The sequence below is a fragment of the Schistocerca piceifrons genome, chromosome 8 (genome assembly GCF_021461385.2).
Source record: "Schistocerca piceifrons isolate TAMUIC-IGC-003096 chromosome 8, iqSchPice1.1, whole genome shotgun sequence".
NCBI lineage: Eukaryota > Metazoa > Arthropoda > Insecta > Orthoptera > Acrididae > Schistocerca > Schistocerca piceifrons.
This window is the reverse complement of record NC_060145.1, coordinates 43,104,446-43,129,034: the sequence shown is the minus strand read 5'-3', so window position 1 is coordinate 43,129,034 and position 24,589 is coordinate 43,104,446. Positions and strand designations below refer to the sequence as shown.

Genomic DNA, 24,589 nt, shown 5'->3' with positions numbered 1-24,589 from the left:
TAGTCCATAACATAATTACCTCACGTGCAAAATTTGGTTCTATTATCTTTCAAATACCAAAAACTGTGTTAGATTATGCAAACACGTCCATTTTCTCCTATGTTCCCCCTTAAAGGCACTCTCGACGAACATCAGCTCACCACGATAAATCCCAGAGGTAACTCAGGCTCACGACCGTTACAGCGTGTATTTAAGGTAGACCTGGTTTGCATCCTCGCAGTGGTGCTACTTATATCACTGGCACGAAATCTGAATATATATAATCTATCAGATGTAGAAAGACACCTACCAACATTTGCTTAAGTCAAACAGCTCCTTTTTGGTGTAGCGAGTTTTTTTTCCTCCAATGTACCGGGTGATCAAAAAGTCAGTATAAATTTGAAAACTGAATAAATCACGAAATAATGCAGATAGAGAGGTACAAATTGATACACATGCTTGAAATGACATAGGATTTTATAAGAACCAAAAAAAAAAAAAAAATACAAAACTTCAAAAAGTATCTGACAGATGGCGCTTCATCTGATCAGAATAGCAATAATTAGCATAACAACGTAAGACAAAGCAAAGATGATGTTCTTTACAGGAAATGCTCAATATGTCCACCATCATTCCTCAACAATAGCTGTAATCAAGGAATAATGTTTTGGACAGCACTGTAAAACATGTCCGGAGTTATGGTGAGGCATTGGCGTCGGATGTTGTCTTTCAGCATCCCCAGAGGTGTCGGTCGATCACGATACACTTGCGACTTCTGGTAACCCCAAAGCCAATAATCGCACGCACTGAGGTCTGGGGACCTGGGAGGCCAAGCGTGACGAAAGTGGCGGCTGAGCACACGATCATCACCAAACGACGCGCGCAAGAGATATTTTACGCGTCTAGCAATATGGGGTGAAGCTCCATCCTGCATAAACATCGTACGTCCCAGCAGGTGTTTATCAGCCAGGCTGGGGATGATGCGATTCTGTAACATATCGGCGTACCTCTCACCCGTCACGGTAGCAGTTACAAAACCAGAACCACACATTTCGTCGAAGAAAAAAGGCCCGATAACGGTAGATGTGGTAAATCTAACCCATACCGTGTCTTTCTCGTCTTGCAATGCAGTTTCCACGACAGTTCTAGGTTTTTCGGTAGCCCAGATTCTGCAGTTGTGGGCGTTGACAGACCCTCGGAGCGTGAAATGCCTTCGTCGGTCCACAACACGTTACTCAACCAATCGTCATCTTCTGCCATCTTTTGAAACGCCCACACCGCAAATGCCCACCGCTTCACTAAATCGCCAGGTAACAGTTCATGATGCCGATGGATTTTGTACGAATAGCATCGGAGGGTACGCCTCAGTGCCAACCAAACAGTAGTGTATAGAATGCCGGTGCGACGTGCGACTGCACGAGCGCTGACTTCCCCGTGCATAGACGAACCCGCTACAGTGTCCATTTCTTCCTGAACTGGCTCAGCAAGATTACGGCTTGTGCTCGGTCGGCCACTACGGGGTCTATAGTCTAAACAACCCGTGGCTTCGAACTTCTAAATCATTCTTGCCACAGCTGCATTTGTCAACGGACCTTCACTCGTTCGAATCCCCTTTCCTATGGCGATAGGATCGTAACGCTGAACTAGCACATTCCCAATTCTGATAATACAGCTTCACTAAAAGCGCCTTTTCAGGTAACGTCAGCATGCTGCGACTGCTGGCGCATCTGATTCTGTCTCTCATTACAGCTCCTTTTATACACGATTGTCATGCGCAGTCTCTGACGTTTTGCTGTGCAGCGCCATCTGTCGGACATTTTGTGAACTTAGTTTGTTTTTTTTTGTTCTAAAAAAACCCATGTCATTCCGAGCATGTGTGTCAATTTTTACCTCTCTATCTGCATTATTCCGTGGTTTATTGAGTTTTCAAAGTTATACTGGCTTTTTGATCACCCGGTATTTACTGCGTCAGTTCGCTGCGGCGAAGTGAAATGTGTCAAGTTCGAGTTTTCCAGACTTGTAACTAAATGCTGTTCTTGTGGTTGCAGGAGCTGGGCATCCCAGTGGTGGCGAACCTGTCCGTGGGCTACAACCTGCAGGACCACGTGGGCATCGGCGGCATCACCTTCATGGTGAACGAGACGGGCGTCGGCCTGACGGAGGAGCAGCTGCGGGCGCTGCCCAACCTGGCGGCCTGGATCACCAGGGGCCAGGGGCCGCTCACCGTGCTGGGCGGCGCGGAGGCGGTCAGTACCACCGGCACTCTGGGTCTCCCAGCTTTAACCTAGCGGCACAAAACTCCCAACAAGAGATCTGCCCAACTGGGCTGTATTTATAACCGAATCCAAGTGCTTGGTGGTCAGTATCACGAGCATATTGAGTCTCCCACCAATGAGCTAGCAATAAATTCCTGATCCGGGAGCATTCGCGTGTGCTTGTCGACGTGATCACCTGGCTCATAAAGGCAGAGGCTACTAATCATGCTGACTGGAGCTTAGGTGTTCAGCACAACAAGTATCATGGAGACCTTAGCACATGTTCTCTCATCCTGTCCCTTCTTCTCGCCAATGTTTTCCTTGTGTTGCTTCCCTCGCTAATTCTGTACAGAAGTTCCTCATTCCTTTCCTTACCAGTCAACCTGATTTTCGACATTCTTCTGCAGCACCACTACTCGGACGCTTATATTCTCTTCTGTACCAGCTTCCTATTGTCCATGATTCACTATCTTACAATGTTGTGCTCCTGTGCTCCAAACATACATTTTCAGAAATTTCTCCCTCATATTAAGGTTCAAATGGCTCTGAGCACTATGCGACTTAACTACTGAGGTCATCAGTCGCCTAGAACTTAGAACTAATTAAACCTAACTAACCTAAGGACATCACACATATCCATGCCCGAGGCAGGATTCGAACCTGCGACCGTAGCGGTCGCTCGGTTCCAGACTGTAGCGCCTAGAACTGCACGGCCACTCTGGCCGGCCCTCATATTAAGGCCTATGTTTGATATGAGGAAACTTCTCTTGGCCAGGAATGCTCTCTTTTGTCTGGAATTCCCCTTTGGAAAGTGGTAGTCTCCTTCTGACGTCTCCTTGCTTCGTCAGCTAAGCTTTATTGTGCTCCAAAGATGGCATAATTCCTTAGCCTCATCTACATCGTGACCACCAATATCGATGTTAAGTTTCTCGCTGTTCTCATTTCTGATACTTTTCATTACTTTTGTCTTTTTTCAATCTACCCTCAATCCAAATTTAGTTCTCATTAGACTGTTCATTCCATTGAACAGATCCTGTAATTCTTGACCATTTTCACTGTGGATAACAATGTCATCAGCGAACCTTATCATTGCTGTTCTTTCACCGTGAATATTAATTCCACTCTTGTATCTTTCTTTTACTTCCGTCATTGTTCCCTCGACAAATAGACTGAACAGCAAGGGACAAGGATTGCATCCCTCTCTCACATCGTTTTTATTCCCAGCACTTCCTTCTTCGTCTTCCAGACTTATTGCTCTCTTTTGATTCTTGTAGGTATTGTACACTGAGTTACTGGATACCTCCTAATACTCCCAGCTCTTCGTTCTTGGTCTTACAGGCTTATTGCATTCTTTTGTTTCTTGTATCTTTTGTACACTGAGTTATTGGAGACCTCCTAATATCACGTCAGACATCCTTTACCCGGGGTAGTGCAGCAGCTCCAAGTGGTATGGACTCAACAAGTCGTTGGAAGTTCCCTGTAGAAATACTGACCGAAGCTACCTCTATACTCGTCCATCAGTGCGAAAGTGTTACCGCTGCAGGAGTTTGTGCACAAACTGACCTCTCGATTATGTGTCTTAAATTTTGGTGGGATTCATGTCAGGTGATGTGCGTGGCCGAATCATTCGTTCGAATTATTCAGAATGTCCTTCAAATTGCGTAGAACTGTGGTCTGGTAACATAGCACATTGTCATCCATAAAAATACCCTCGATGTTTGGGTAAATGAAATCCATGACTGGATGAAAATTGTCTCCAAGGAGACGAACAGATCCATTTCTATTCAACGATCTGTTCAGCTGGAGCAGAGGACCCAGTCCATTCCATGTAAATACAGCCCACATCGTTATGGAGGCACCATCAGTATCCACAGTGCTTTGTTTTCAACTTTGGTCCATGGTCACGTGGGGCCTGAGCCACACTCGAACCCTACCATCAGCTCTTACTAACTGAAATAGGGGCTCATCTGACCAGTGCATGGATTTCCAGTCGTCTAGAGTCCATCCGACACGGTCACAAGCCCAGGAGAGGCGCTGCAAGTGATGAACAGCTCTCACGTCGGTTGTCTGCTACTACAGCCCATTAATGGCAAATTTTACCACAGGGTCGTAACAAATATGTTGGTCGTAAGTCCTACATTGATTTCTGTGATTATTTCACACAGTGTTGTTTGTCTCAATACCAGAGGAGAAAAGCTGCTACTCACCATATAGCGGAGATGCTGAGTAACGATAGGCACAACAAAAAGATTCACACAATCGTAGCTTTCGGCCACAAAGGCCTTTGTCATTAGTCGACACACATAGACGCACGCACACACACACTCACGCAAATACAACTTGCACACACGTCTGCAGTCTCAGGGAACTGAAACCACAGTGCGAGCAGCACCATCACTGTATGATGGGAGTGGCGACTGGGTAGGGGTAAGGAGGAGGGTGGGGTGGGGAGGGGGAGGGATGGTATGGTGGGAGTGCCGTACAGTGAAGTGTTACAGTTTAAACAGAGAGAAGGTGCAGAGGGGGGAGGGGGTAAGTAGCAGAAAGGAGAAAAATAAAAAGAAATTAAAAGACTGGGTGTGGCGGTGAAATGACGACTGAGTAGTGCTGGAATGGGAACAGGGAGGGGGCTGGATGGGTGAGGACAGTGACTAATGAAGGTTGAGGATAGGAGGGTTACGGGAACGTAGGATGTATTGCAGTGAAAGTTCCCACCTGCGCAATTCAGAAAACCTGGTGTTGGTGGGAAGGATCCATATGGCACAGGCTGTGAAGCAGTCATTGAGATGAGAGATATCATGTTTGGCAGCGTATGCGGCAACAGGGTGGTCCACTTCTTTTTTGGCCACAGTTTGTTGGTGGCCATTCATACGGACAGACAGCTTGTTGGTTGTCATGCCTACATAGAATGCAGCACAGTGGTTGCGGCTTAGCTTGTAAATCACATGACTGGTTTCACAAGTAGCCCTGCCTTTGATTGGGTAGGTGATTTCAGTGACTGGACAGGAGTAGGTGGTGGCAGGAGGATGTATGGGACAGGTCTTGCATCCAGGTCTACTACAGGGGTATGAGCCATGAGGTAAGGGATTGGGAGCACGGGTTGTGTAAGGATGGACGAGTATATTGTGTTGGTTCGGTGGACGCCAGAATACCACAGTAGGAGGGGTGAGAAGGATAGTGGGCACGACATTTCTCATTTCAGGGCATGATGAAAGGTAATCGAAACCCTGGTGGAGAATGTAATTCAGTTGCTCCAGTCCCAGATGGTACTGAGTTACGAGGGGAATGCTCCTCTGCGGCCAGGCTGTGGGACTTTGGGAGGTGGTGGGAGACTGGAAAGATAAGGCACGGGAGATTCGTTTTTGTACAAGGATGGGAGGATAATTACGGTCAGTGAAGGCTTTAGTGAGACCCTCAGTATATTTTGAGAGAGACTTCTCTTCACTGCAGATGCGACGACCAAGGGTGGCTAGGCTGTACGGAAGGGACTCCTTGGTATGGAATGGGTGGCAGCTGTCGAAGTGGAGGTATTGCTGGTGGTTGGTAGGTTTGATATGGACGGAGGTACTGATGTAGCCATCTCTGAGGCGGAGGTCAACATCTAGGAAGGTGGCTTGTTGGGTTGAGTACGACCAGGTGAAGCAAATGGGGGAGAAGTTGCTGAAGTTCTGGAGAAATGTGAATAAGGTGTCCCCACCTTCAATCCAGATAGGAAAGATGTCATCAGTGAATATGAACCAGGTGAGGGGTTTAGGATTCTGAGTTTTTGTCTATTAGCGCTGACAACTCTGCTCTCGGTCGTTAAGTGAAGGCTGTCGGCCACTGCGTTGTCCATGGTGACAGGCAATGCCTGAAATTTATTATTCTCAACGCACTCTTGACGCTTTGCATCTCGGAATGTTGAATTTTCTAACGATTTTCTTAACGGAATGTCCCATTCGACCAGCTCCAACTAGCATTCCGCGATCAAAGTCTTTTAATGCTCGTCCTGAAGCCATTATCACGTCGAAAACCGTTTCACATGATTCACCTGAGTAAAAATGAGAGCTCCGTTATTGCACTGCCCTTTTGTACCTCGTGTACGCGATACGATCAACCGTCCTCTGTATATTTGTATATCGCTATCCCACAACTTTTATCACCTCAGTGTGTGCCACCTGTCTTTCCCTGTAGCTAACTCCTATTTTTCTGAGAATTTCGAACCTCTTGCACCATTTCGCAAAGTCAAACACTTTTTCTAGATCGAGAAATTCAATGAAAGTTTCTTAATTTTTCCTGTCTTGCTTCCATTATCAAACCCAAAGTCAGAGCTGATCGTTATTTAAAAGATCCTGAATTTTATTTTCCATTCTTCTGTATATTAGCCTTGTCAGCAGGTTGGATGCATGAGATGTTAAGCTGACTGTGCGACACTTTTAGCACTTTTTTACCCTTGCTGTCCTCGGAATTGTGTGGATGGCATATTTTCGAAAGTCTGACGGTACGTCGACAATCTCATACATCCTTTACGCCATCGGCAACAGTCGTTCTGTTGCGACCTCCCTCAATGAATTTATAAATTGCGATGGAGTGTTGTATATCCCTTCCGTCTTATTTGATCTTTCCAGTAGCCTCGCCGCAGTGCTAACACCGGTTCCCGGTGGCTCACGGACGTTAAGAGCTGTCGCACTGGTCGTGGGTGACCATCCAGTCTCCCGAGCGCTGTTGGCAAGCGGGGTGTACTTAGCTCTAGTGAGGCAAACCGAGGGGCTCCTTGATTGAGAAGTAGCCGCTCCGGTCTTGTAAACTGACAAACGGCATGGAGAGCGTTGGGTCGACGGCATGCCGCTTCATATCCCCATCCAATGACGCCTGTGATCTGAGGATGACACGACGGCCGGTCGGTACCTTGGGCCTTCAAGGTCTGTTCGGGAGGAGTGCAGTTTATTCTTATTTGATCTTAAGTCGTCCAAAGCTTTTTAAAACTCCGGTTCTAATTTTGGATCCCCTCTCTCTTCTATATCGGGTCCTGTTTCTTCTTCTGTCACATCATCAGACAACTCTCCCCCTCATAGAGGCCTTCAATATACTCTTTCCACCTGTCCGTTCTCTCCTCTGCATTTAACAGTTGACTTCCCATTGTACTCTTAAAGGTACAGTCCTTGATTTTAATTTCATCGCAGGTTGTTTTGTCTTTTTTATATTCTGAGTCTGTTCTTCCGGTAGTCAATTCTTTACGATTACTTCACTTTTTTCCCGAAGGTCTTACACCCGGTGTGCCATTCACTTCCTATTTCTTTCATTCCTAGGTGATTTGTATTGCTGTATTCCGATAATCCCCTAAATATTTTTGCACTTCCTCCATTTGTCAATCAGTTTAAGTATTTCATCTGTTACCTTCCTTGTGTCTACGACTGTTCAGTCATCTGTGATTGCCCTTTTTAGAGATGTCCACTCTTCATCAATTCATTACCTGTTGTGATTTCCCTTATCGTAGTAATCACATCCTTAGCGAATTTCAAATGCGTGTTAACATACCTCACTACTTCTGCATCCAACTTCCTTCCAGACTGATTCTCAGGTGCGATTCTCTTCAAATTCAGTCTACTGTTCATTATTACTGATGTCTGTTCTGAGTCAGTATTTGCTCCTAGATATGCTTTACAATCCAGTAACAGGTGTCAGAATCTCTGTCTGACCGTGACGTAATTCAGCTAGAAATGGTTTAAATGGCTCTAAGCACTATGGGGCTTAACATCTGAGGTCATCAGTCCCCTAGACGTAGAACTACTTAAACCTAACTAACCTTAGGACATCACACACATCCATGCCCGAGGCAGGATTCGAACCTGCGACCGTAGCAGCAGCGTGGTTCCGGATTACCATCTAAAATTTATTAGTGGGACTTAGTCATTCTCATTACTGCCCCCTAGGCTATATTCCGTAACTGTTTCTTGTAAATCTTTCTCAACAACCGCGGTTCAATTCCTCATGATTATCAGATTTTCATCTCCCTTTATATACTGAATTACACGTTCAATATCTTCATATACTTTCTCTCTCTCTCTTCATCTTCAGCTGGTGATTTCGGCATGTATATCTGAACTACAGTTGTCGCTGTCGATTTGCTGTCGATTCTGATGAGAAGAAACCTACGGCTAAACTGTTCACAGTAACTCACTCGCTGCCCTACCTTCCTATTCATAACGGCTCCTACTCCCGTTATACCATTTTCTGCTGATGTTGATATTATCCTATCTTCGTCTGACTGTTAATGCTTATCTTCTTTTCATTTGACTTCACTGACCCCACTGCATCTAGATTGAGCCTTTGCATTCCCATTTTGAGATTTTCTAGTTTACCTATCAGGTTCAGACTTCTGACATTCCACGGCTCCATTCGTAGAACATTATCATTATGTTGGTTATTCAGTCTTTTTCTCATATATTGCAGTTCCCTCTTGAAGATCCGCACGGAGGACTAATCCGGAATCTTTTGCCAATAAAGAGATCATCATAAGAGTTTTTTGGTTACAAGTTACAAGTCCTGTGTGTACACATTTTGTGCCTCTAGTGCAGTGGTTTCCGTTGCCTTCTGCATCTTCATACCATGATCATTTCTTATTCTTCCGCTTTAGCGGCAGTTTCTACCCCAATGACAAGAGAGTGCCCCAAACCTCTGTCAGCTCCTCCTCCGTCTTTCACAAGGCCGCTGGGTGAGTTCTTATGCCGGAAGTCTTCGAACGCCATAGCTCCTGATGTTTGTTCATAGTTTAAGCTGTGACTTGATTCGGACTAATGACCCATGACGTTTTTATTACTAGTCAAAGACCCTACCCCTAGTCCACGGGAGCGCTCTAAAACAAGAACTACGAGGTGCGACAATAAAGCAATGAGACTGACGTGAAAAAAAGGTGCTTACCGTTTTAGTGAAGTTTAGTGTTGTCTCCTCCAAAGTAGTTCCTTTCTGAGTGCACACACTTTTTCCAACGCTTCTGCCATTGATGGTAACATTTCTGGAACTCATCTTCTGTAATATCCTCCAAGACCCTCGTCACAGCTTTTTGGACATCTTGTGTTGTTTGAAAATGGTGTCCCTTGACCGCCGTTTTGACTCTTGGAAATAGAAAAACGTCGCACCGAGCGATATTTGGTGAATAAGGTGGATGTGTTAGTACTGAAATTTGTTTTGAGGTTAAAAATTGCTGTACTGACAGAGCAGTATGGGATGGGGCATTCTCGTGATGCAGAATCCAATTATCAGCAATGTTGGGACAGACACAAAGAACTCTTTTACTAAGTCTTTCTAAAATTTCTTTGTAGTAATATTGGTTAACTGTTTTCCCAGGAGGCACCCACTCTTTATGAACAATTCTCTTGGAATCAAAGAAGCACACAAGCATGCATGGTCATCCACTGCGGTCTTCATCTTCAACATTCGTTCTGCCTTCACTAAACATTTTATGCCAACGAAAAACTTGAGCTCTTGACATAACCTCATCTCCAAAAGCCTTCTGAAGCTTACTGTAAGTTGTCGTCAAGTTTTCACCCAATTTAGCGCAAAAAGAAATGGCATACCGTATCACAGTATTATGCAGTTCCATTTCCGTGACGAGACACACAAACACATGTTAACTTATTACAGCACAACTCACAACTGAGCAGTTGCATCGATGTGCCGATTGGACTAGAAGCAGCTTATACACCAAGGTCAAAGATATTGTGCCTATGCAAGCCTGCAGGGTTGCCACATCTAGCAAAGAAAATCAGTCTCATTACTTTATTGTCACACCTTGTATATACTGAAATCCAATTGAGCGCCGATGGAGCAGGCACAGTTTTATGTCTCAGTCGAATATTTAGTTGACTACAAGAGAATGGCAACCAGCTGCTGCAGTTAATGAAACTCCCACCAGGCCGTGAAATAGTTCCTTTCAGTTACTGACAGGTATGATGTTCCCTCTACTGAAGGACTCTGGAGTATTCTCTTTTAAATACAAAAGCACCACTGTAAAGCTTTTGTTAGAAGTTAGATTATGAAATGGCAGTCCTTAGTTTGGCTGCAGATTTATTCTTATAAAATTTTATGGCACCTTACCTGTTAGAGGCGGCATGAAGGCAACATCTCTATTTGTTAGAGCCTTCATAATCTTACATTTACATTAGAAAGTTCTGCATAGTCAAAATTATTATTGGTATTAATATTAATATTGTTGATGGTAGTAGTAATGTATTATTGGTGCTTAGTACTATCATTCCAAATGGTATGAAGTTTGTACTGCTAGTGGCGTTACTGTAAATGTTCCTGCCTTATATGTATTATGTCTTGGCTAAAGTAATCTTTTCAGTATTGTTATTCAAGTATTATTTTAATTATTTTAAAACACAAAAAATGTCTTCAGAATGAGGGTCTTAAGTCGTGCTTACATAGCCCAGTGTGTGAGGTACTAGCACGCGAAAGGAAAAGGTCTCAGGTTCGACCCCAGGTACGGCACACACTTTTAATCTGCAGAGAAGATTTCTGTTACATTTCATCTTGGTCTGGCAGAGATTCCGAAATAAGATATTAGATTGTAAGGCATACCCAGGGGCAGATATAGACTCAGATAGCAATTTAGTAATTATGAGGAGTAGGCTGTAGTCTTAGGAACCAGTAAGGACGAATCAGTCCGCAAAGAAGTGGGATGCGGTAGTACTAAGGGTGACGAAGTACGCTTGAGTTCTCTGAGACTATAGATAGTGTTATAACGAATAGCTCAGTACGCATTTCAGTTGAAGAGGAATGGACATCTCTAAAAAGGGCAATCACAGAAATATGAAACAGAAACATAAGTACAAGGAAGGTAGGTAACAGAAGAAATCCTTCGGTTGATCGATAAAGGAACGGAGTACAAAAATGTTCAGGAAAACGAAGTAATACAGAGATATAAGTCGCTTAGGAATGAAATAAATAGGAAGTGCAGGAAAGCTATGGCGAAACAGCTACATGAAAAATGTGAAGAAATTTAAAATGAAATGATTGTCGGATTGACTGACTCAGCATATACAAAAGTCAAAGCAATCTTTGGTGAAATTAAAAACAAGAGCTGTAGTATTGAGAGTGCCATGAAAATTACACTGATAAATGCAGAAGAGGATGGGACAGGTGGAAAGAATACTCTGAAGGCCTCTGTGAGGGGGAAGACTTGTCTTCTGGCGTAACAGAAGAACAAAAAGGAGTCGTCAGGGAAAATATAGAAGAACCAGTATTAGAATCAGAATGTAAAACATATTTTGGTGACTTAAGATCAAGTAACACAGAAGGGATAGACAACATTCCATCGTAATTAGTAAAATCACTGGGGAAAGTGACAACAAAACGACTGTTCAAGTTGTTGTGTAGAATATATGTGTCTCGAGATATACCATCAGATTTTTGGCAAAAAATGCCATTCACACAATTCCGAAGACAGAAAGAGCCGACAAGTGCGAGAATTATCGCACAATCAGCTTAACAGCTCACGTATCCAAATGGCTGTCAGGAATAATACACACAAGAACGGAAAATAAAATTGAGTACCTGTTAGATGATGATCAGTTCTGACATTGGCCTTGATAATGGAAAAAAAACTGAAGAAAAATCAAGAAAATGTCGACCTGGGAAAAGTGTTCGACAGTGTCGAACGGTAAAAGATGTTCGAAACTCTGAGAGAAAGAGAAGTAATCTATAGGAAAAGACGGGTAATGTATAATATGTGCTAAAACCAAGAGGGTACAAGACTGGAAGACCAAGAGCGAAGTGCTCGGATTAGAAACAGCGCAGGAAAGGGATGTAGTCTTTCGCCCCTACTGTTCAATCTATGCTTCGAAGAAGCAATGACGGCAGTAAAAGAAAGGTTAAAGAGCGGGATAAAAATTCACGCTGAAAGGATTTCAATGATAAGAATCGATGATGACATAGCTATCCTCAGAGAAAGTGGAGAAGAACTACAGGATCTGTTGAATGGGATGGATAGTCTAATGAGTACAGAATAGGGACTGAGAGTAAGTCGAAGAAAGACTAAAGTAGTGAGAAGTAGCAGAAATAGCAACAGCGAGAAACTTAACCTCAGAATCGGGGATCATGAAGTAGACGAAATTAAGGAGTTCTCTATCTAGGCTATAAAATAACCTGTGATGGACGGAACAAGGAGGACATAAATTAGAAGTCTACTAGTATCAAAGATAGGCCTTAATTTGACGAAGAAATTTTGGAGAATCTACGTTTGGGGGCACAGCATTGTATGACAGGGAGACACAGATTGTGGGAAAACCGGAACAGAGGAGAATCGAAGCATTTTAGATGTGGTGCTACCGAAGAATTTGGTAATTAGGTGGACTGATAAGGTAAGGAAAGAAGAAGCTCCCCGCAGAATCGACAAGGAAAGGAAGATATGGAAAACACTGACAAGAATAAGGGACACGATGGTAGGACATCTGTTAAGACATCAAGGACCACTTCCACGGTACTAGATGGAGCTGTAAAGGATAAAAACTGTAGAGAGAGACAGAGATTGGAATACATCCAGCAAATAATTGAGGACGCAGGTTGAAAGTGCTGCTCTGAGATGAAAAGGCTGGCACAGGAGAAGAATTCGTGGCGAGTGACGTTAGACTAACGACTCAATAATGAAACAAAACAGACTGCAGTTACCGTAGAGAAATGATTTAGAAGACAGGCGGAAAATGAGAAGGAAGTGAGACACTTTTGTAGCCTATGTCCGTTGTCATTAAATCTGTATTTTCAGCAAGTAGCAAAGGGAACTGAAGAGGCATTTGGAAGTTAATTAAAGTGCAGGGAGAAGGAATTAAAAACATGACACTTCCTGGTGACATTTCAATTTTCATTTCAGAAAAAGAAAAACTTACTGTCGTCGAATGTACAATTAACTCGTAGGAAGTCTTTTATGTGAAGATATTTGTCTGGAGCGTAGCGTCGTACGGAAGTGAAACGTGGACGATAAACATTTCAGACAAGAAGAAAACAGGAACTTTTGACATGTGGTGCTACACAAAATGCTGAAAATAGATAGGTGGATCGAATGGCTAATTATGAGGTGCTGAATGGAATTCAGGAGAAGAATGTATGGGACAACTTGCCTGATGGAGGGAAGTGTAGCAGCTAAAACGTGTAGGGCGTGGCCAGTATTTGACACAGTGTCCAGGTTAAAGTGGTTGTAAGGTTCCAACAGTTATGCAGAGATGGCATAGACTGCGTCAAACCAGTTATTTGACTGAGGACCACAACAGCAGCAGCAACAACAACAACAGCAACAATAACAACCAACATCTTGAGTTCATGAAACTGCATTATCAAACTCCTAAGAAAAACAGGGAGTGAAGACCGTGACCTTATTAGTATAAACAAGTAAATATTGAAATTACATTACTTTATCCTTCACAGAGAACCATAAATAATAAGATGCATTAATTGTAATACAGATCTGTGCTGCGGTGTAAGTAAATGACGTCTTCGATCAAAAATGAGCATTTGGAGCATTCACTATAACTCAGGCTCGCCATAAGCGAGCTTCAGCTATAGGAATGCAAAGTGAGACCGTTACAAATTTTAAACAAAGTCGTGAGTTGCCAATTTACATACGGCGCCCTCAGTGTACATAAACACCATGCACAGGCCGTGCATTCAAGGTGGGTCTGAGTTTACACAGGAGACATTAGAGTCGCGAAGGAGGAGTAAATGATAAGGAGTTAACAGACCAAGTATCAGATAGAGACTGAAGATTCATTCCGTTCCACAGCGCCCGTGTGGGCTGGAGACGACCACACGCGACCTCCTGTTGATTTGGCGCTCTCGTGCGGTCGTTTGCTGGCGACTGACTGGCGCCAGCGCCGCCGCTACTGACTGGCGCCACCCGACAGCAGTTCCATAGCTCTCGGCGGCTTACGTGTGCGTAAATTCCCGCCAGCCGCCCGTACGTCGCCAGTTTATACGAGGCTGCAGTGAACTTCCTCCACGGGCTGCGGTAGTGCCGTGGGTGGTCGATGAGAATCGTTAACGTTTACCACGTTAGCATCGGCGTTATTCGTTGTCGGACGAGTACGTGGGAAATATCTTGTCTTCTCTCCTGTCTTTTTACAATCCGGTTATGGGGGATCAAGCAAGTTTGCTAAGAAACTCACTTTGTAGAAGAAAGTCAGCGCTGCATAAGTTATACATTATTGTAAGTAGTTAGAGGAAAAGATGTGTGTGATGATTTTTGAAGAAGTACCAGTACGCTATCGAAGTTCATTTCTGAAACGATGGCAAGGGTATTACCATCAGGACCTCCTGACAGCCGATCTACATCATCTGCCCGTGCGCTGTTACAAGGAACCCCGTGGAGAGCTAGGTCGCAAGTTCAGTCTTTCGTAAGGCTCGTTTGAAAGTGTTATGTTGACAATTACGACAGCAAAGATATTAGTTGGTAACGACTCACAATGTGCATCAGGAGAGCGACAGAAAATGTGTCCGGCAGGTGCAGAGATCAATCTTCTGTGGGATGTATGTACCACACTTCACAAAATGGATATCGTCGACATTCAAGAATGTTAAAAAGAAACCATTAACTTGCACCATGAACACCGAATGAAAAATGGCGCGTCGCAATGAGGACTAAGTTTTGCACCGCCAAGGTGGAAGGTGAACTCCTTGAGAGTACAAATCGTTCAGGACTTTCAGCTAGGCATCCTCTCTTCAAGAATACATACAGAATCATAATGGTGTAACGGGATGATGAGAACTGATGGAATGTGATGGCATGCGAACGAATGCGAAACATGCTATCCTTTAAGGCGTAGCTGCAGATAACGCGATAATATGTTTTATAGGCAAGGAAACAGAAACATTCAGAGGTTGAATTTATGCAGTTGTTCCATGAGATATGAATTGCTTTGTCATACATTTTTGCTCTAAATGAGTATGATTTTTATAGGGGGACCAGCAATCAAGCAAAGTACATTATTTGACCAGATATTGGCCAAACGCAGTGCTCATATCATGGTTGTAGTTGTCTTACGCGCATTTTTCCAATCTTGCTTGCTACGAGTATGACGTGAATATTCCCTACTGCCCTTCCAAGATCACACACACGGCATTCTTTCATATGCATTTACTCTTCAAATCTCGATTGGCCGGAGTTGAAAATAAATTCCTTACTAAACGATGGGATGAATATGTTTATCTTATCTACGAATTTTCGAATCGATTCCACAGTTTGCTTTGCATCGTCAGGTTGGTTATTTGTTCTAAATTTCGTTATCTTACGTCTTCCACTTCTGTGGCACTGTTTTAAGTTATCCAGTCACCCGCTGCTTCCCTTGAAATCACTGTAATCTATGTCGCGCTCAGTTTGATTTGCATTAATTTTGTGATAGGTAGCTTTGTCTTCCCTAGAATATCCATAGTTTTTCTTCTGCACTGCACGGTGATATTGCTGTAGACTTATTCGAAATCAGTTCATAATTGTTTTTTACCATTCTGCTGATTATCATGTGTTGTTGTTGTTGTGGTCTTCATTCCAGAGACTGATCTGATGCAGCTCTCCATGCTACTCTATCTTGTGCAAGGTTCTTCGTCTCCCAATACCTATTGCAACCTACATCCTTCGGATTCTGCTAAGGACACTACTGGCCATTAAAATTGCTACACCATGAATAAATGCAGATGATAAACGGGTATTCACTGGACAAATATATTATACTAGGACTGACATTTGATTGCATTTTCACGCAATTTGGGAGCATAGATCCCGAGAAATCAGTACCCAGAACAACCACACCTGGGCATTGATATGCCTGGGCATTGAGTCAAACAGAGCTTGGATGGCGTGTGCAGGTACAGCTGCCCATGCTGCTTCAACACGATACCACAGTTCATCAAGAGTAGTGACTGGCGTATTGTGACGAGCCAGTTTCTCGACCATCATTGACCAGACGTTTTCAGTTGGTGAGAGATCTGGAGAATGTGCTGGCCGGGGCAACAGTCGAACATTTTGTTTCGCAGGGATTGAATGAAGGGTAGAGCCACGATTCCTAACACATCTGAAATGTAACGTCCACTGTTCAAAGTGCCGTCAATGCGAACAAGAGGTGACCGGGACGTGTAAGCAATGGCACCCCATTCCATCACGCCAGGTGATACGCCAGTATGGCGATAACGAATACACGCTTCCAATGTGCGTTCACCGCGATGTCGCCAAACACGGATGCGACCATCGTGATGCTCTAAACAGAAATTGGATTCATCGGAAAAAAATGACGTTTTGCCGTTCGTGGACCCAGGTTCGTCGTTGAGTACACCATCGCAGGCGCTCCTGTCTGTGATGCAGCGTCAAGGGTAACCGCAGCCATGGTCTCCGAGCTGATAGTCCATGCTGCTGCAAACGTTGTCGAACTGTTCGTGCAGATGGTTGTTGTCTTGCAAACGTTCCCATCTGTTGACTCAGGGATCGAGACGTAGCTGCACGATCCGTTACAGCCATGCGGATAAGATGCCTGTCATCTCGACTGCTAGAGATACGAGGCCGTTGGGATCCAGCACGGCGTTCGTATTACCCTCCTGAACCCAGCGATTCCATATTCTGCCAACAGTCATTGGATATCGACCAACGCGAGCAGCAATGTCGCGATACGATAAACCGCAATCGCGACAGGCTACAGTCCGATCTTTATCAAAGTCGGAAACGTGATGGTACGCATTTCTCCTCCTTAACGAGGCATCACAACAAAGTTTCACCAGGCAACGCCGGTCAACTGCTGTTTGTGTATGAGAAATCGGTTGGAAACTTTCCACATGTCAGCACATTGTAGGTGTCGCCACCGGCGCCAGCCTTGTTTGAATGCTCTGAAAAGCTAATCATTTGCATATCACACCATCTTCTTCCTTTCGGTTAAATTTCGCATCTAGCACGTCATATTCGTGGTGTAGCAATTTTAATGGCCAGTAGTGTATATTCATCTGTTAGTCTCCCTCTACGATTTTTACCCTCCACGCTGCCTTCCAATGCTAAATTGGTGGTCCCTTGATGCCTCAGAACATGTCCTGATCATCATACATGCACGTAATTACGTTTAGTACCTGCTCCTTGGACAACGATTGTTCTTTAGTAAGTTTCACTGGAGACGGGATGTGTGGCTCTCTGTCCAACATGGATGGTTAATTACATGGCTCGACAACACTTTCAATACCACTTTCACCATGTGAGACACGTATCGTCGTCAATGTACTTGTCATGTACGCTGTCCGCACAGTCCAGCGTATACGAAACCACACGTCCCACTAACTCATCTCGCAGGAACGCTAATATTTCATCTGCCACTTCTTTCTCACTCTCCAAAATTCCTTCAAATGTCTATTTCAGCAACTGTTGATGTAGATACAATGCAATGTTTGCTTTATTTATCGTTGCCATTGCCCTGCTTTGTATCAACACCATTAGCACTGAAGCACTGTTGTGAGTTACTCGTCGACTAAGCAGTTCGACTACGCTCCGTAGCCACATGCTGTGCTCACAATTGGATACCTCCTGTGCCGCCCGCTGTTGCCATTAGCAGCCAATATTGTGGTTGCTTGGTAGACAACATGCGGGGCGTCAAATGCCGTTAAGGTATTTTGCGACCTAGCACTTAAGGGGGTCCTCGTTAGTAATGTTATTGACGACAACGCTACGCTGTTTTAGCACGTGTCAGGTACTTGACATGTAGTCCTGTTTGTGAAATACTGGCGGCCACAAGACTGTATCTTAAACTATCTAAGTGGCAAAAACACTCAGTAACTAGCCAGACTGAATTAATTAGTCACGACATGGTTCTGGAGTTGGATCCTTAGACTTTAGCTCGCAGTTTAATCACTATCTGCAGATAATCTGTACCATAACATAAAATTTGTAACACAGACAGGCTACTTTCGGAGAACTGTTGCATGAATACCAGTAGCTTGGTTCCATTCGTGCTTCACGTATTTATGATGCCGTTCTTATAATCTCGTACTTGGCATTTAAAGCACAGAGCTAGCGGTGTACTCCAATATTTTATGTACGTTAGTCTCAGTAACTTCGTAACGTTCTCTGGTATAAGTGTAGGCGGCTGTTTTGTATTCAACAACTCTTTGGATTAAATAGTGTGATCTTAAGATTGATTCTGCACAAATTTTATGCAAAACTACAGGAATTCGTAGCCATTCTCAATAAAAATCAAATTTTCTGTGTGATTAGGTTGCCATACTTTCCTTCAACCCCCCTAAACTCGGACGTCTGGTGGTACGACGTACTTTGCTAGCGTGCCCCCTCTCATTACCTACCTTAAGACGTAGGCTTCCCAACGAAAGTGGGACTCATTTAACCCCACTGTTCCACTTCTTCCGAAACATCCTTTTATAACTGCAGGGGATACTATTTTTCGACAGCCTTCAGCCACCCAGGTTCGCGAGGGAGATCCCAGCGAAGGGGTCGAAATTTCAAGTTTTCTGAACGAGCTGAAGACGAATACGACGACGGGTAATCAACCAGAAGGATTTACCTTCACTGGCAATGGTTGGTAACAGAGGTCTTGAAGTAAATACGTTTGTCTGTGGATCCAAAAAACGAATGTTAGTACTTCTGCAAATTTAAATTCATTATTCTGAACTAATGAGTTAGATTGTCAATCATTGATGTGACAGCCTTAACTAGTTTGTATAGTCTAATTACCAATTCAATATAGCCCTTTTTTTTTTAAAGAAATTACCATCTTGAATTGTTTATAAAATGGTTCAAATGGCTCTGAGCACTATGGGACTTAACATCTATGGTCATCCGTCCCCTAGAACTTAGAACTACTTAAACCTAACTAACCTAAGGACAGCACACAACACCCAGCCATCACGAGGCACAGAAAATCCCTGACCCCGCCGGGAATCGAACCCGGGAACCCGGGCGTGGGAAGCGAGAACGCTACCGCACGACCACGAGATGCGGGCAATTGTTTATAATTCCTATGTCGATACACCATAAACCAGTTCAACATTAATCTTAAGGTGTTACAGGTAATAATAGTGTCCGATGCTTTTTATTGTGTTTGTATTCCTGTAGTATATGTCTCACGTAAACGACTATGCACATTTTAGACAATCACACTAAACATCGCGATTCTTATTGTTCCCTTTGTTCCCGATGTTATCTCGTGTGGTAGTGCTCTTTTTTAACAACTACTCCTCACGTTTCTCTCTGCTATCTCTGTGTACCAGCTGAAATCCACATACGTGTCAGACGTAGCGCGTACACCCCACCAGATTCCAAATGCTGGTAGATTACGCCCTGAAAGGCAGGGATAAAGTGCAAAACAAGCGAGCGAACCCTCCAGAAATATCGGCCATTTAAGGATATTACTCGCTAACTACCATGCCAAAGCTCTAAGATATATTGCTCGTAAAGCTATCTTTATTTTCAGAGCGTACTTGGTTGCAGAATATAGTTTTCGAGTTCCAAACGCGTCTTAAGAACGTGTACTTTACTGCGTAAGGCAACTGCTTGGAAATAAATTTTCACTTACATTCAAGTCTATACTGCTGATTTACATCGTTACGTCATTAGGACAACTTCAAAAGACCGGAGGCAAACTCTTGCATTGCCCTGTAGTACTCTTTGTATTTCTTTGTAGATGTGTATGTGTGCGCCTTCATTGAATACTTGCATATGGTTTGAACTTGAAGTTGCACGGAACCGCCTCTTTCGCACGCTTCTATGGTACATAACGCTACCACAAAATTCTTTACGATGTTGTAGTGATCTTTTTGGCCGACTTGGTGGAAAATGGTGCACGTGGTAATGGAATTTTGACATAAAAACGGCCTTAGCCGGTTAGCTTACGTTAATTTGTTATTTGTCCTTATCCTAAGTGTCGAAAATTAAATTCATATTAATTAAAATATTGTAATGCAGTTAATAACACTCACTCCGTTTAATTTCTGTATAATTCTTACATCCACATTTGGATAAATCAACAGCAGTTCAAATAATACTGTTGAGTATGGCAGTGATTAGGTGCTTCAACCGTTGGAATGTAATTAACGTACATGTTAACTGCTTTTATTTCCACATGAATCATCCAGTTTGGACCACAGATAAATACTCTGTACGAAACTAGTTTTGTACCTTAATCTGAAGTGTTTTGAAATACAATGACCCGGCTATTGTATTAACAGTAATGTCCAAGCCCCTTTCATGGTTGCTAGTTATAAATGATTTTGAGACAATAGGAAGGATGACTAGCTGGCTTTTACTGTGGCCAATTAGTTCACTTCATTACAAGGCAGTGACATAAGCCATCATCTGTGCTTCATGATATAAAGGGGGGAGGGGGGAAGAGGGACCTTGCAGAGCAACCATGGGGCCACGGAATATCACGATGTGGCTGTCCAAATCATCATCAAACCCTCGCCATGATTCACTCGGCCAGGGGTTGGAACCACTGTGTAACAAAGATCATCCGACCCAATGGCTTTCTTCCATTGCTCCGTAGTCCAGGTTTCATCACTTCACAGCCACATTTTCATGTTACGGTCATTTACAATACTGATGAGTGCTTATAGAATTCCATTTCACCCTGCAATTATCTGAACCTGGTGCTCCCTTCGTGTTTTTTGGTGCTGACGGGGTTCACCAATGGGACATTCAGTTTTGTACTGACTTTTGCAGCTGTCGTCACAGTCTCCTTCATCTGTCACGACCACTCAGACACGCTTTAGTCCGCGCTGTGAGTTAACGGTTGAAGTTTTTCTGCTTTCCCTGTATGCGGTATAAATCTTTGTTATGCTATCTCTTGAGACACGAAACACTTCGGCTACCTTGGTTACGGAAGCATCCACCATTCGAGCACAAGGTTCAAATTCACTCAGCTCATACATAATGCACTCACGCCTACACAGAACATTGTTCTGACCGCGAGTAACGCTTGCAAAGTATTGAGGTCATTACACATGTGCCGTTCGTGGTCGAAGTACAACAGTGTAACCTGCAGGCTTAGATAGCATCTGCATTTATATTCAAGCATGCATTTATCACGGTGTTTCTGAATTTTTATACAACCTCTGTAAATGATACCCTTGGGAAGACAGGGACGGGGGCTAGCATGTAGAATGTAGCTGGGTCAGACTGTACCAGGTATCAGACTGACTACTGACTGAGGCTGGCCGGTGTGGCCGAGCGGTTCTAGGCGCTTCAGTCTGGAACCGCGCGACCGCTACGGGAATAGATGTGCGTGATGTCCTTAGGTTAGTTAGGTTTCAGTAGTTCTAAGTTCTAGGGGACTGATGACCTCAGATGTTAAGTCCCATAGCGCTTGGAGCCATTTTGAACCACTACTGACTGAACATTGTTATTAATCTCAAAACTAAAGTATTGAGCGACCCTCTATCAGAAGTCAAAAGCGTCACATCAGGTATACTGGCTGTAGCAAAATACCCTAAGCACGTTGTTTATGCGCATTACTCCGCAGCTTATGGAACAATTCGCTTTATGCGTGTCAGACTTTTGCTCGATCAGCTGGTTTGTCATCCCATCAGTCGAGATATTTACTAACAACTTTCATTGCCGTCGAGTGATGCACTTTTCTCTCTGGCTAGAACTACATTGAGCCAAGAAATGTTCTCTATAAAAATATTTGTGAATAATTTATAATTAGCTCATAACTCTCTCATAATCCACAACTCTGTAGGTTGGCATAATTTTATGTTGTATGGGCGGAGTATTAGCTCTTCCATTGTGTACTGCTTGGGAACTGTTGCCCAACAACGAACTTGAGGCACCCTCTAAATCAGAACTATTGGGGGCTCGTGGATAGATATTACCTCCTCCTATTCAAGGGCCTCTCCTTGTTCAGACTCATTGTAACATTCGTCACCTTACTCATCCCGTTTTCACTCTCACAGGGTTAGCATAGCGATTCGCCCTCCATAATCATATGTAAATCGCAGCGTGTACTTACATATTGACATCAATAATACCAAAAAGCAACTATTTTGATCCACTTTACGATGTGCAGTGAAAATGAAGCTTGCAACATGCCCCTACCCAGTAACTGACCGCTGTTTACGGCAGGTGTATTACGTAACGTACAACGAGTTGTTTTCTTTACTTGCAGGTGGGAATCTTGAATTCGTCGCACAACGAACGAGGTCAGGACTGGCCCGACCTGGAGCTGCTGTTCGCTGGAGGCTCCACCAACGTGGACGAGGGCGGCCTCAAAATGGCGCACGACCTCTCGGATGAGGTCTACGACAAGGTGTACCGGCCTATCAAGGGCCAGACGTCCTGGACCATCTTCCCCATAGGTACGTTTCTCAGGCCTGTGTCACCACCTCTAAACCAGAGACACAAACTCGGGACTTGTAATTCCGTCAATCCGAAACTTTTTAAATCAATTACATTACTGGCCATTAAAATTGCTACACCAAGAAGATGACGTGCTACAGACGCGAAATTTAACCGACAGGAAGAAGATGCTGTGATATGCAAATGATTAGCTTTTCAGAGCATGCACACAAGGTTGGCGTCGGTGGCGACACCTAAAACGAGCTGACATGACGAAAGTTTCCAACCGATTTGTCATACACAAACAGCAGTAGACTGGCGTTGCCTGGTCAAACGTTGTTGTGATGCTTCGTGTAAGGAGGAGAAATGCGTACCATCACGTTTCCGAATTTGATAAAGGTCGGATTGTAGCCTATCGCGATTGCGGTTTATCGTATCGCGACATTGCTGCTCGCGTTGATCGAGACCCAATGACTGTTAGCAGAATATGGAATCTGTGGGTTCAGGAGGGTAATACGGAACGCCGTGCTGGATCCCAACGGTCTCGTATCACTAGCAGTCGAGATGACAGGCATCTTATCCGCATGGCTGTAACGGATCGTGCAGCCACGTCTCGATCCCTGAGACAACAAATGGGGATGTTTGCAAGGCAACAAGCATCTGCACGAACAGTTCGACGACGTTTGCAGCAGCATGGACTATCAGCTCGGAGACCACGGCTGTCGTTACCCTTGACGCTGCATCACAGATAGGAGCGCCTGCGATGGTGTTCTCAACGACGAACCTAGGTGCACGAATGGCAAAACGTCATCGTCTCGGATGAATCCAGGTTCTGTTTACAGCATCATGATGGTCGCATCCGTGTTTGGCGACATCGCAGTGAACGCACCTTGGAGGCGTGTATTCTTCTTCGCCATACTGGCATATCACCCGGCGTGATGGTATGGGGTGCCACTGGTTACACGTCTCGGTCACCTCTTGTTAGCATTGACGGCACTTTGAACAGTGGACGTTACATTTCAGATGTGTTACGACCCGTTGCTCTACCCTTCATTCGATCCCTGCGAAACCCTACATTTCAGCAGGATAATGCACGACCGCATGTTGCAAGTCCTGTACGGGCCTTTCTGGATACAGAAAATGTTCGACTGCTGCCCTGACCAGCACATTCTCCAGATCTCTCACCAATTGAAAACGTCTGGTCAATGGTGGACGAGCAACTGGCTCGTCACAATACGCCAGTCACTACTCTTGATGAACTGTGGTATCGTGTTGAAGCTAGATGGGCAACTGTACCTGTACACGCCATCCAAGCTCAGTTTGATTCAATGCCCAGGCGTATCAAGGCCGTTATCACGGCTTGAGGTGGTTGTTCTGGGTACTGATTTCTGAGGATCTATGCACCCAATTTGTGTGAAAATGTAATCACATGTCAGTGGTAGAATAATATATTTATCCAATGAATACCCGTTTATCATCTGCATTTCTTCTTTGTGTAACAAATTTATTGGCCAGTAGTGTATTCATTTTTGGCACCAATTTTGCACCATTAGACATAGCTATAAAAATAGGCAACACACGAGATCGTTATATAACAGAAATAAATATTAGGAAGGTTTTTGGCATTATTGCTTAAAAAATATTCTCATTGTCATCCTGTGTAACGAGAGGACGAGCGTATAACTTGTGTTAGTATTACGTGTCGGAGAGGTGTAAGCAGTAAACAAGCTGTGTTGCTATTTAGGAAGCCACTGACTAAAATCACAGTCTGTCAAAACAGATTTAGATTTTCAGTGTTTTTTCCCTACTTGAATAGATATATATATCCAGGTATTACCTTTCATATACCCGTCGTTCTATTCCGAAGTGCATCCTGCTTCGTCTAGTACAGTCAGTGATGACGAGTTGTGACAGATGAGCTTTGCTTTCTTGTGCCCTATCATGAACGTTCAATTTTTTCCCGTTTAACTTATCAGGCATTATTTTCATTAGGTGCTAATTGTCTCCTGATGTCTACCTGGATTATTGCAAACGGTGTTGCGAATTAATATTGATAGTCTAGTCCTGTTGCCAC

General features: G+C 43.9%; 1 protein-coding gene across 1 annotated transcript in view; it reads left to right on the top strand.

The window, feature by feature from the left end:
• LOC124712067 (glucose dehydrogenase [FAD, quinone]-like) overlaps positions 1-24,589 on the top strand; it is a 175,492-nt gene that overhangs the window by 136,076 nt on the left and 14,827 nt on the right. Inside the window, exons 6-7 of the mRNA XM_047242362.1 lie at positions 2,028-2,225; positions 22,346-22,535. Of these exons, the coding sequence (XP_047098318.1) occupies positions 2,028-2,225; positions 22,346-22,535 (388 nt within the window). The remainder of the gene's footprint in view (positions 1-2,027; positions 2,226-22,345; positions 22,536-24,589) is intronic.